The following is a 12,289-nucleotide window of genomic DNA, read 5'->3' as shown; positions in this document are numbered from 1 at the left end:
ATTTCTTATATTATTGCTTAATTTTTCTATTGTATATGCTTAAGTGTTAATAGTTTAATTTTTCTATTGTATATGCTTAAGTGTTAATAGTTTATTTTTAGTAAGAAAATTAATAGAACTAGTTTAATTTTTCTATTGTATACGCTTAAGTGTCCGGGACTGGGCTCCGCCCGGCTGGTATTTTAGAGTTTAGGTTCTAGCCAAGACCCGGGACTAAAGGTCCTCCTATATAAAACGAGCCTTCGAAGTTTCCAACCCCTCTTATATAGTTTGTTAGTTTATTAGTTAATCAAATGTCCGTTTTTTGCAGAACTATGGATCCACATATCAGGAACCTCGAAGAGGAGGAACTTCTCGAAGATATAATCAAAGACGGCCCCGACGTTGAACCAGCTGAATCTCCAACGTCATATCTAAACGACTCCGGATATGGAATGGAGGTCGAGCGACACGAAGATGAAGCCGATGGGGCAGGAGATAGGTCCAATGATGGAGAAGGTGATAGCTCCACTGATGAAGAAGCCGGTGGAGAAGCCGGTGAAGAAATAATAAAGTCCGGCGAGGTATACATACGAAGTTCGACAATCACTTGTAATATGTGAAAAATATTGGAGATAGCTCTATATTGTATACATATACATTCATTTGACGAATGTTTCTCCCTCTTAGGCCTCCACAACGAGCAAATCTACGAAACGAGGCCCGACTAGAATGTTGAGGTGATAATGCCTACGGGTGAACCCAAGCTTCCTAAGAATGTTGATGACACATTCAAGAAGCAATGCGGAGTTCTCGTTAGGGATCACGTCCCGATCAGCATTCGGGAGTGGAACAAGCGCAAAGGGGCAGCCGATAGTGACTATGTCGCCGAAAGGTACAAAGATAATCTTTGGAATGATCTCATGTCACATTTCAACCTGCCAGAATGTGAGAATGAAGACGCCGCAGACAAACTGAGGGCCAAAGTCAAGCAGTGGACTCTAAAGAAGATGGCCGAACTGTTCCGTAGCTGGAAGAAGAAGCTATGGAAAAACTATCTGAAGACAAATAAAGTGCCAGTATTCGAGGGGTATCTAGCCAAGCAGGCGAATCACTGGAAGGAATTTCAAGAGTACAAGGAGTCAGAAGATGCCCAGGCATTATCAGAAAAGAACAAGATAAATGCCGACAAGAAGAAATATCACCACAAGCTGGGGCCAGGGGGCTATGAGACTGCCATCCCAAAATGGGAAAAGAAAGAGCAAGATCTGATAGATAAAGGCATCGTACCTGAACCACTCCGTGATGAGTGGGAATTGAGAGCAAGAAATTGGTTCCTTGCGCATGGTGGGTCGTACGACGAAAAAACAGGGGACCTCATCTGCAATGACAATCTTAGGATACCCAGGGAGAACTGGAAAAGGATGGTGAAAGAAATTAAGGAGGGACAAAGAAAGTTCACTGCAGATAGAGATAATGATTTGCTGACACTGGTCCTCGGCAATGACGAACATGGAGAACGAATGCGAGGCTTCGGTCCATCTTACCCGTGGTGGCTTGGGTTTGCCAGAGACCAAGACACTTACAAAAGCCGAGAGAAAGAAAAGAAGCGGTAGCAGAATGAGGAGAATGACAAGTTCAACCAGTTGCTTGCCAGGATTAACGAGCAACATAAGCAGATTGATGAGCTTAGAGGAGTACCGCGCCAGGAAGATCCTGCACTTGATATTACCGGCGCCCCATCTAAGCGGAAAAGCTGTGTGGCTGAATCTGAGGCCCCGCCCGCCGATGAACGAAGAATGATAGAGGGCGGTCCCGGCTACCCCGTGGATGGAATCAAGGATTCAACATCATGTGAACTTCATCAGAAATTCAAGAACATATCCATGAAGGTGGCCGTCGGACAAGCTTTACCTTCTGGCCCTAATGCACGCTGGCATGGTCGTGAGATTCCAGCTGGCTTTGCTAAAGTCGGGGTGGATGAAATCATGACGGGGTTTAATGATATGGAGCTCGACATAGCTGGATCCGAAGATGAGAGGACACTCGGAGAAGTACTGGGTGGAGTCATCCTATGGGACAAGAACTACATCAAGCTTCCAGGCTCGGCCCCAAGGACAACATCGCCTCCGAGTCATCGCAGGTCACCTACACCTCCATTACCTCCAAGCCCTCCACATGACGTCGGCCAACACAACACGAGTCCATCTCGATCACCGCCGCCGGACTTGGGTCGTCCGTCTCCGCCGCTGCCCGCTCCGGATACAAACCCTGAGCCTGCCACGGATACAAAGCGGGAGCGTGCCACCAAGAACGCTCCGCCGCTGCCCCCTCCGGATACAAACCCTGAGCCTGCCACGGATACAAAGCGGGAGCATGCCACCAAGAACGCTCCGCCGCCGCCCGCTCCGGATACTAACCCTGAGCCTGCCACGGATACAAAGCGGGAGCGTGCCACCAAGAACGCTCCACCGCCGCCCGCTCCGGATACAAAGCCTGAGCCTGCCACGGATACAAAGCGGGAGCGTGCCACCAAGAACGCTCCGCCGCGGCCCGCTCCGGATACAAAGCCTGAGCCTGCCACGGATACAAAGATGGAGCGTGCCACCAAAAACGCAACGCCGCGGCCCGCTCCGGATACAAAGCCTGAGCCTGCCACGGATACAAAGCGGGAGCATGCCACCAAGAACGCTCCGCCGATGATTCCTAAGCCACAGAGCACCACAAAGCGCAAACCGTCGCCCCTCCCAAAGGTACGTCATGCTAATCTTCCTATCGGACCTTATGATCATACCCCCGAGGAAAACGCCAGGATAGCAAAGGAACATCATGATGCGCAGATGAAAAAGAAGGAACCCGAGCCCCGCCCGGAATACACGTAGAAGCAAATAGCATTTGCAAAATACTTCACGACCCTTCCATCACAGTATGACTTATACCATAAGCCTGATGACTATACACGCACATTGCAGAAGGAAGTGAAAAAGAGAAGATCTCGATCACCGCCGCCGGACTTGGGTCGTCCGTCTCCGCCGCCGCCCGCTCCGGATACTAAGTGGGAGCGTGCCACCAAGAATGCTCCGCCGACGATTCCTAAGCCACAGAGCACCCCAAAGCGCAAATGGTCGCCCCTCCCAAAGGTACGTCTGCTAATCTTCCTATCAGACCTTATGACTTACACCATAAGCCTGATGACTATACACGCACATTGCAGAAGGAAGTGAAAAATAGCAGTTCAACTACAAGCAAGAAAAAATCATACGTTCCTCAGCTTGGACAACAGGCCAAACAGTCGATCCCACCCCTCAAGGTGTTAACCGAGAATGTTCCCCCTCCGGTGCAGGGGCTAGCTTTAGCAAGAGCAAAGGAGTTGGCGGCTCAATGTGGTATCTCGGTTGAAGAATTGCTGTCTTCCCAAGACGACAAGATACCCAAGGCTGTGGTAGCCCTTAAGCCAAAGTTTGTCATGGGTGAGCCTTTGGTCAGCAAAGATGATCTCCCAACAAATATGCGTTACTTGCATACATGGTACTTAAGTGAATCAAAGAAGGGGAGAACGATGATCGTGCTGAGTGTGCCACGGGAGTACTACGGCCGCCCCGAAGAAATCCATATTGACTTTGATGAACTCTTCCAGATGTACAATGGCGACGCCCTCCACAAATCGCTTATGAGTTGCTATTGTCTGTAAGTTTTTCAATTCGTTGTCTACATAGAACTTGTTTACTTATTTCAATTCATTGTCTATATATAACTTGTACTCTATTATGCAGAATGAAGATTCTGGATTGTAAAAGTAAGAGCATCATAAATATTGGGTTTATTGACCCAGATAAAATACATATAGCGACGCTAACTAATTATCCCAAGGAGACGGAGGAAAACCTTCTAAGGTTTCTAACAGATCAAAATTTCTGTGACCACATACTGTTTCCATACAACTTCAAGTGAGGGTCTTTACTCTGTTGTGTCCATTCACTTATAAGTGTAATTGATATATATATATATATATATATATATATATATATATATATATATATATATATGTATATATACATGTGCATCTTCCATTGGATTCTGTTGGACATTCAAATTGATAAGGGAAGAATTGATGCCTTCGACCCATTATCGAGACCCTTGGAACAGTTCCAAAGCCTGCAGGACATGCTCCAAGGGTAATTTTAATCATTCTTGCGCTCTATCGGTCTCTTTCGATGATTTTCTGATATATCAATTAATGAAAAACTTAGAAAATCATTATCCTTGTCAGGCAGGGTTTGGAAGCGGTTCAAGTGCGTGACTCCCGGTAACTTTCTTGAGAAGCTGACCTTTAGAGCGGCTCAGGTAAGTAGTAGTATGATATACTTGTATTAATTTTCAATACATTTATGATGCTAGATTATTATTTTGATTATATATATTCTATTCTCGTAAAGTGCGACCAGCAGCCACGGGGAACGCATCTATGCGGATACTATGTTTGCGAGACCATTCGCACATTTACCTCTGAGCTCAAGGATCACAGATTCGACGTAAGCAATGAACATTCACACCTCTATTTTTACCCGTCATTCTTTGTTATCATGATTGATATTCATATTCATCTCCTCTTCTTATATAGCACACGGCCATGAGGACGAAGGTCCTACCAGAGCAACGCGCGATTGCTGTTGCAGAGGAGCTTGCGGGATTTCTGAGGACGGAAGCTATAGATGAAAAAGGACGATTTAGTGTAGCTAGGGGCCATTACTGATGTTCGTCCGTGTAATCGAATAGACGGGCTCTAGTCCCGATAATTCAGATCTCCATATAATTGTATATATATGCTCGCTTGTAAGATAAGTTAATCTTATATATATACGCATAATTATTTCTATTTAAATTATATGAAAAACTAATTCCCGAAAACCAAACGAGGCATCACGTTAATCTCCCGAACACCTAAACCCTAAAACCCTAAAACCCAAAAATAATTTCATTCAAAAAAAACCCAAAAACCAGCAAAATCTGAAAATCTTTAGTCCCGGCCCGTGTAACGAACCGGGACTAAAGGTCCTTCCCGTGTGGCGCTACGAGGCGCCCACGTGGAGCACCTTTAGTCCCGGCTTGTAACAGGGCCGGGTCTAAAGGTTAGGCCTTTAATCCCACCCCTTTAGTCCCGGTTGGTGATCCGGGACTAAAGCCCCTTACGGGCCGGGGCTATAGGCCCTGTCCCCACTAGTGAAAGAAAGCCTCAAAACTTACCTCGCCCATTGGAAGATCAGGACATTTCTCTTGAAACATAATTGGATGACGGCAACACCTTGTTGATTGGCCTTGTACTCCAGATCAAGCACCATGAAATTCTCATTCTCCTCCGCCTCTTGAAGCCGTTCCTCGAAATAGGAAACAAAACGCGGCACCATGGCGCTGTCATTCTTGTACACGACATTGAGTTCGGTCGTGCCATGTGCGAGCACAACTCCGTAGCGAGTGGTTGTCATGGTGGAAGAAGAGAAGGGAAGAAGAGAGGGGAGCGAAAGAGGAGAGGAAACAGAGAATGGCAAAACTCTGCTTCGGTTCGTGCTTTTCATCACTCGAAACAACGCGGGAGGCGAACTGTTTGGACCTTTAGTCCCGGATTGAGTCACCAACCGGGACTAAAGGGGCTCGCACCAGGATACGAACGGTTGCCACCATCCCTTAGTCCCGGGTTGAGCCACCAACCGGGACTAAAGGGGGATACGAACGGTTGCCGGCCTATTGGTCCCGGTTCGTGTCTGGAACCGGGACCAAAGGGGTGACACGAACCGGGACCAATGGCCCATGAGGCCCGGCCGACGCCCTGGCCTCACGAACCAGGACCGATGCCCCCATAGGTCCCGGTTCGTGAGTGAACCGGGACTAATGGAATTTCAGGCCCTGGACCAAAGCCCTCTTTTCTACTAGTGGCTTCTCGAAACCCAAAACTGAGCATAACTTCTCACAAGATTCTCTCCGGTGGTGAAGAAGTGGGAGCTTTAGACCTGTAAGTGCGTAATCTTCGTGTGGGATTGTGCTGCTTAGGAAGCCGTTCAAGAGTTGGTTATTGGATATTTACATGTTTCAACGAAATTTTATACTTTTTCTATATTCAAATACTTGTAGTTGAGGATAGAAATTTCTGCCAGGTTTGCTTCTTCTTCTTAAACTACCAACTTTGGTATTTTGCACTAACTATTTTTTAGGGATATTTTGCACTAGCTAGCTAGGTCACATAAAATTGCTTCATGCGCAAATTTTTGATTTTTTTTCTTATTTTGAATAAGTTTTGGTTGAATTGTAAATATGGATAAACTTTGCCGGGTGTAGAATGTTACACTCACTCGGCAAACACCTTAGAAGCCGAGTGTGACATCAAATTACAACTGAACATATATAATGAAAGTGTCCAGAACATAAACACATCATAAACCTTGATATAAAAAAGAAAAGAAAAAAAGGGTAGCATTTCTGGGCACGCCAACGAAAAACCGAATAAAAGACAAACAAAAACAGAAAACATGCATGCGAGGTAATCCAAGTAGAGTAGCATCTTGAAGGGAAGCTACTCTTGTTGGACGGACGGCTTCTTGGAAGTGCCATGCATCCAAGTAGAGTAGGAGTAGCATCTTGGAAGTGAAGTTACTCTTGTTGGACGCCTTTCTCGACCACCACCTTGAAGGCGTCGTTGCAGTACTTGGCCGCGTCCGCCACCGTCATGCCTTGAACCAGCTTATCCTTGCCCTTGCCCTTGGTGAGCACCGCCGCGAGCTGCACCAGCTGCGCCTGGAAATCGGTGATGGGGGCTTGTTCGGTGGCGACCGTCGACTGTCGCAGCTTCACTGGCTCCGGCAGTGTGACAGGGCAGTCGGTGCGCGGCGTGTCGCGCGTGAGGACGGTGTCGAAAGTGCCGGCCCATGCGTCGCGCTTGGTGAGGAAGGTGTTGAGGTTGAAGAGCTTCTTCAGGGTGGCTGGGATAGAGGAGTGCTCGAACTGAGACGTGGGTTGAGGTCCCGACGGTGTGTGCACCAGCGTCCCGGGGTCGATCCAGGGGGAGATGAAGAAGGCCGGGACGCGGACGCCGAGCCGGTCGAAGTTGAACAAGTATGGCGCGCGGCTGACGATGCCGTCGGGGCTGGGGACGCCGACGACGGGAGTGGGGACGTGGTCGTAGAACCCACCGTGCTCGTCGTAGGTGACGACGAGGAGCATCTCTTCCCACTGCGGGCCCGAGCGCAGCGCCTCGTAGACCTCCTTGACGAACCTCTGCCCCTCGGAGACGTCGTGCGACGGGTGGTCGTCGTTGCCCGGGAGGGCCGGCAGGTCGAAGTAGCGCTGCTCCAGGACCACGTAGTTGGGCAGCTTGCCCTCCTGGCAATGGCGCCGGAACTCGAGGTCGAACGAGTGGAAGTTGCCCACATACTTGGGCTGGCGGAGGCTCCGATAGAAGAGCACGGTGGGCAGGGTTTGGCAGTAGATCCCAAACGAGTAGCCAGCGTCGTAGAGTGAGTCAAAGATGGTGGCCTGCGGGGAGCCGACCAAGACAAGAGGCAATATGTCCTGGTTGTCATCGCTGACAAGGCCGTGCGAGGTGGCCGAGTGGAGGAACTGCCGGTTGGGCTGTGTGGACGCCGGGTTGGACGAGAACCAGCGGTCGCACACGGCGAACTCCCGCGCCAGCTCGCGGTACACCGGCACGGCCTCCGGCCTGAACCCGTTCATCACGGTATCCGCCATGCCAGTCTTCTCCTTCTCGGCCTGCTGTGCGAAGCCGGACATGGGAGGCGACGGGACGTCGGGCCGAGTCATGGGAGTGGTCTCAGCGTCCACGAAGGGGACACCGTACACCTGCTCGTAGGTGGCCTCCGCCGAGTGTCCTGGGTCCAGGTCCACGTACTCCGACTGGTTGCCGAAGTTGATGGTTTTCGACAAAGGGTCGGTGACGACGACGCGGTTGAACTCGGCGCCCGTCACACCGTCAATCTCCGGGTTGAGTGATTTCATCCAGCCCAGCATGTGGTCGAAGGAACGGTTCTCCTGCATCACCACCACCACCGTCTTGATCTTTCCCGCCATTTCTTCTTATATCTATTCTATTCTATTCTGTTGTTGCTTGGATCGATTGGTAGATCTGTAGCTAGCTCTTGGATGATGGATGGAGAGATCGACTTTAGAGTGTATGAATATATAGATAGAGTAGCTGCGCCCCTGCCTGCCTTACTGCCTGCCTGCCAGTGGAGTTAGACGACTATGGAGATGGAAGAGCAAGACAGTCTTATAATATCCTAATATTCTGTTGGAAGACGAAAAACTCGGGAAAAGCCGCGTTCCATCCATCTCCACCATCCAAACATGGACATGGGTGTAAGAAGGCTGACAAGGGCACCTCGTTCGCATGCATGTGAGGTAGTAGGTGTACTGTTGCTAGATGCTTGCATGTCTCCCATTGCATCTCCAGCTCATTACAAGAGTAATTCCTGTGATTATCTTTGATGGCGGCTGTAGATCAGCACACAAACACGTTTTAAATGCCATGAAATTAAAATATTATCTTGTTTAACTTATTCTGAATGAATGTTCTCTAAATAATTTTAAAAAGAAACAAACTTTGTTATGTTGGTCTCTGAACTTTGCCATGAAAAACAAAGCAACTTTTGAAAAACCCTGGCATAACTCATAACTTTTGGAAAATAGTTAGAGAACTTTATAAACTCTTCAAAAGTTCTTCTGATTTTATTGCAAAGTTCTTCTAATTTTATCGCAAAGTTCGAACACACCATTCATAGAGTTCTTAAGAAATTTATACTTGTAAATTAGTGGTTACTTATGCATACCAGATAAAATTTCTATGCATATGATAAAATTAACAAATAGGCTATTAATTTGTCCACATCAGAGTAATTAAGCTATTAGTAGTTGACAATGTATTAAGCTATTAGTAGTTACAATGTAATTGACAATGTAAGGAGACGATGTGGAATCCAAGATAGTGTTGTATTGCTTGCTACCATCCGTTAGCCAGAAATATGTACCACCGCTTTTGCACCGTAAATAGCGAAACACACGAGAAACACGTCCATGAGCTGACCGGGCCCAACGATCTCTGTCATTGCCTTGTTCGTAAGGAGGATGAGGACGATGCCCAACAGACTCCCTTGAATGTATATATGTGGATGGATGGATGTGCGCAGCCCATGCGGTGTTGGATTTTTCTCCTGGTCCAAAATGTGTGGGTTTGGTTCTGGCGTGGTTGGACGGAGCATGCATGCATACACACATAGGAGTTGCCATTTCCGGCCCTGTCCACCGGCAATTGTTACCTTTCTTGCACACCATTGACTAGCTTCATGCCCACCGATGCTCCTGCTTCCTGGATACTAGTAGTAGTCTTTGCTCCCCCCTATCCTAAGGTGGAGTATTAAATAGACCTTAACTAGTATTACTACTAGCTAGCATACCTCAAGGAAGTTACACTGCTCTGCCTTCCTCAAGGAGATATTAAAAAAGAGGTAATGGTACCGTTTGCCACTAATTGACCAGTAGTACTACTAGCTATTCCCTCCCTTCCTAAACACAAGTCTTCTTAGACAATTCACTAAAGACTAAGTACCAAGCAAAATGAGTGAATTTGTACTCTAAAGTATGTATACATCCCTATGAACTTCATAGTGAAATCTCTAAAAATAATTATATTTAGAAACGGAGGGAGTACTAATTACTCCAAATCATACTCGTCTCGATCTCCATCACATGGAAAGCAATCGATATTCAATTTTCCACATGAACAAACAGATTGAAGCACATCTTTCAAGTCCGGAAATACATACTCCTAGGTGTCCTGAGATTCCCTATGATGGAGCTTTTGCAATCCGGATAATCGCGCGGGGCAACATGTGGTGAGGGCTTTTGCAATAGAGCTAAAAGCCCCATGACCCCCAAAAATGAGTGTGCCTTGTATATATAGCAAGTCTTGGTAGCACTAGAGAGGACTACGCAGTACCAGGGATTTCGATATATCTCTGCCCTTTTTCATATTTTGGCGCTTAACTCACCGCACCCATGTTGTCCCACCCAATTTTTCACACCGGCATACTGACTGGGTATTCATGCCTAACGTTTGGTCCCGATATTTCATCGGTTGATAGTACTTTGCGAGTGGTGTAGCTATTGCATACGGGCTCTGATCAAGACGAATAAGATGTCTCATCACCATGATTCTCTACGCCTTCCTTTGCTCGCGGGAGCGCCATTATCACATGAATATAATTCCATTTATTGTGTCGACACCTTGAAAGTGTCATATTTCAAATTTAGTATTTCTATCAAAACCATGATAACTGAAGGGACTTTGTCTGCATTTATGAATTGTTTCTCATGTTTAGGATAATCCCGATGGATTGTATTATATCACTATATCCAATGTTTCCCATGATAACAAAAGTTGCATCAACCACCAATTGGTCCAACTTGTATGATCGATGGAATAAATAAATCCTTGCCAATTCATTGAAGTTGTAGTGCATACTAAATTTGCAATATACCAAATGGAAGGTTATTAATGACTAAATACAATATACTGGCAATCAGGCATCATGATCGGTAGCATACATTTAATTATCTAGGTACACTATGTACAATATCTAGCTTCAGTCAACGTAAACAATATCTTACGACGGATATATATTGTGTAACTATATATATATATATATATATAGGGTCGCGCTATTCAACCCCCTCTATATTAACATCAATGCACCGTAATTTCACGTTCCGTAAAATTTGCCTTATTTTATACGTAAAAGAGACCGTAAAAAATATAAGCAATGCAAAAATATTTTATGTCCCCTAAAATTACGAACGTATAAAAATAGTGCAAAAAATACAATGAATTAAATTTTTTCGGATCTTATGACCTATATTATTGTTTTTCTTTTGTCAAATTTTACGTACTGATTGAATATAAACGTAACTATTTGGATTTCAAATATAATTTATTTATAAATTGATCATAAGATTATATTGGGTGAAGAATAAAATATTCTGCACCCTGGGTGATGAATAGAGTTTCTATATATATATATATATATATATATATATATATATATATATATATATATATATATATTGACTATTCTCAACAGTAATTTCACTTTCTTTGGAGACGACATTATGTTCCGTTTGAGTCAAGTCAAACCAAGATAGATTAGCATCTTGTATGGATCTTATGTCTCTCCCCTTGTTTACCTTTACAAGATCTGGCACCCGCAACACCACCCCTTCTCCCCCCTTGTGTATACCTGCCGAGGACTACGCAGCACCAGGGGTTCTTGATATATCTCCGCCCTTTTTCATATTTTGGAACCCAACTGACGGCTCCCATGTTGTCCAACCCAAATGTTCGCACCGACGTATCTCAGAGTGTTCATGCCTAACATTTGGTCATGATATTTCTTGGATTGATAGTACTTTCCTAGTTGTGTAGCTATTGCATACGGGCTCTGCTCAAGACAAATGATATGTCTACTTACCATGATTCTCTACGCCTTCCTTTGTCGCGGGAGCGCCATTATCACATGAACATAATTCAAGTCATTGTGTCGACGCCTTGGCAACGTGCTAGGGTTCCAGGTTGTCTGAATTTCCACATTCTAAACATTTTCTTGAAAGTGTCATATTTCAAATTTAGTATTTCTATAGAAACGATGACAACTGAAGGGACTATGTGTGCAATTTTTCCATTTTTGAATTGTTTCCCATGTTTAGGATAATCCCGGTGCATTTCATTATATCACTATATCCAATTTTTGTGTGTCACATAGAACAAATTTGATACAAGTAGGACAATGCAGAAGTTGCATCAACCACCAATTGGTCCAACTTGTATGATCGGTGGAATTAATAAATCCTTGCCAGTTCATTGAATCTGTAGTGCATATGAATAGATGGATAAGAACGAGCCGTACTCATAGTCAGAGAAGGCCCGCCGGTTTCAAAAATAGAAAACACACATCCATGCATTCACAAATGTCACTAATCCTATAATCATATATAGTTTAGACTTGCTAGCTATCATCCAGCTCCATCTGAGCGCGGCGAGTACAAAAATAAAGCCAACATTCATCATCAAGGTGGACTTTATTTTGTCATGTTACATCCATGTCAACTTGATCTATACATAAGAAGTAGCAATTAGAAGTACATAAGTTGTTGTCCTAGTGAATTGACACTTTTCTTTTCATAACTTGTTGATGGAACCTCTGTTCACATTAGCCATGCCAACATGCTAGTGTGTGCTGAAGATGTGAAAAAT

At 45.4% G+C, this 12,289-nt stretch overlaps 1 protein-coding gene across 1 annotated transcript; it reads right to left on the bottom strand.

Annotated features, from left to right (window-relative positions):
* Positions 1–6,349: 6,349 nt before the first annotated feature.
* Positions 6,350–8,218, bottom strand: LOC123409967 (non-specific phospholipase C4-like). The gene has a single exon (XM_045102836.1). It carries the CDS (start codon positions 8,053–8,055, stop codon positions 6,622–6,624), a length of 1,434 nt encoding a protein of 477 aa, XP_044958771.1. The 5' UTR covers positions 8,056–8,218; the 3' UTR covers positions 6,350–6,621.
* Between the last annotated feature and the right edge of the window lie 4,071 nt (positions 8,219–12,289).

Source organism: Hordeum vulgare, chromosome 7H (assembly GCF_904849725.1).
Source record: "Hordeum vulgare subsp. vulgare chromosome 7H, MorexV3_pseudomolecules_assembly, whole genome shotgun sequence".
Lineage (NCBI taxonomy): Eukaryota > Viridiplantae > Streptophyta > Magnoliopsida > Poales > Poaceae > Hordeum > Hordeum vulgare.
This window is presented reverse-complemented; position numbering and strand designations above follow the sequence as displayed.

What these genes read in the sequence shown, in the direction of transcription:
- LOC123409967 (XM_045102836.1), bottom strand. Translation starts at nt 8,055, where the DNA reads ATGGCGGGAAAGATCAAGACGGTGGTGGTGGTGATGCAGGAGAACCGT.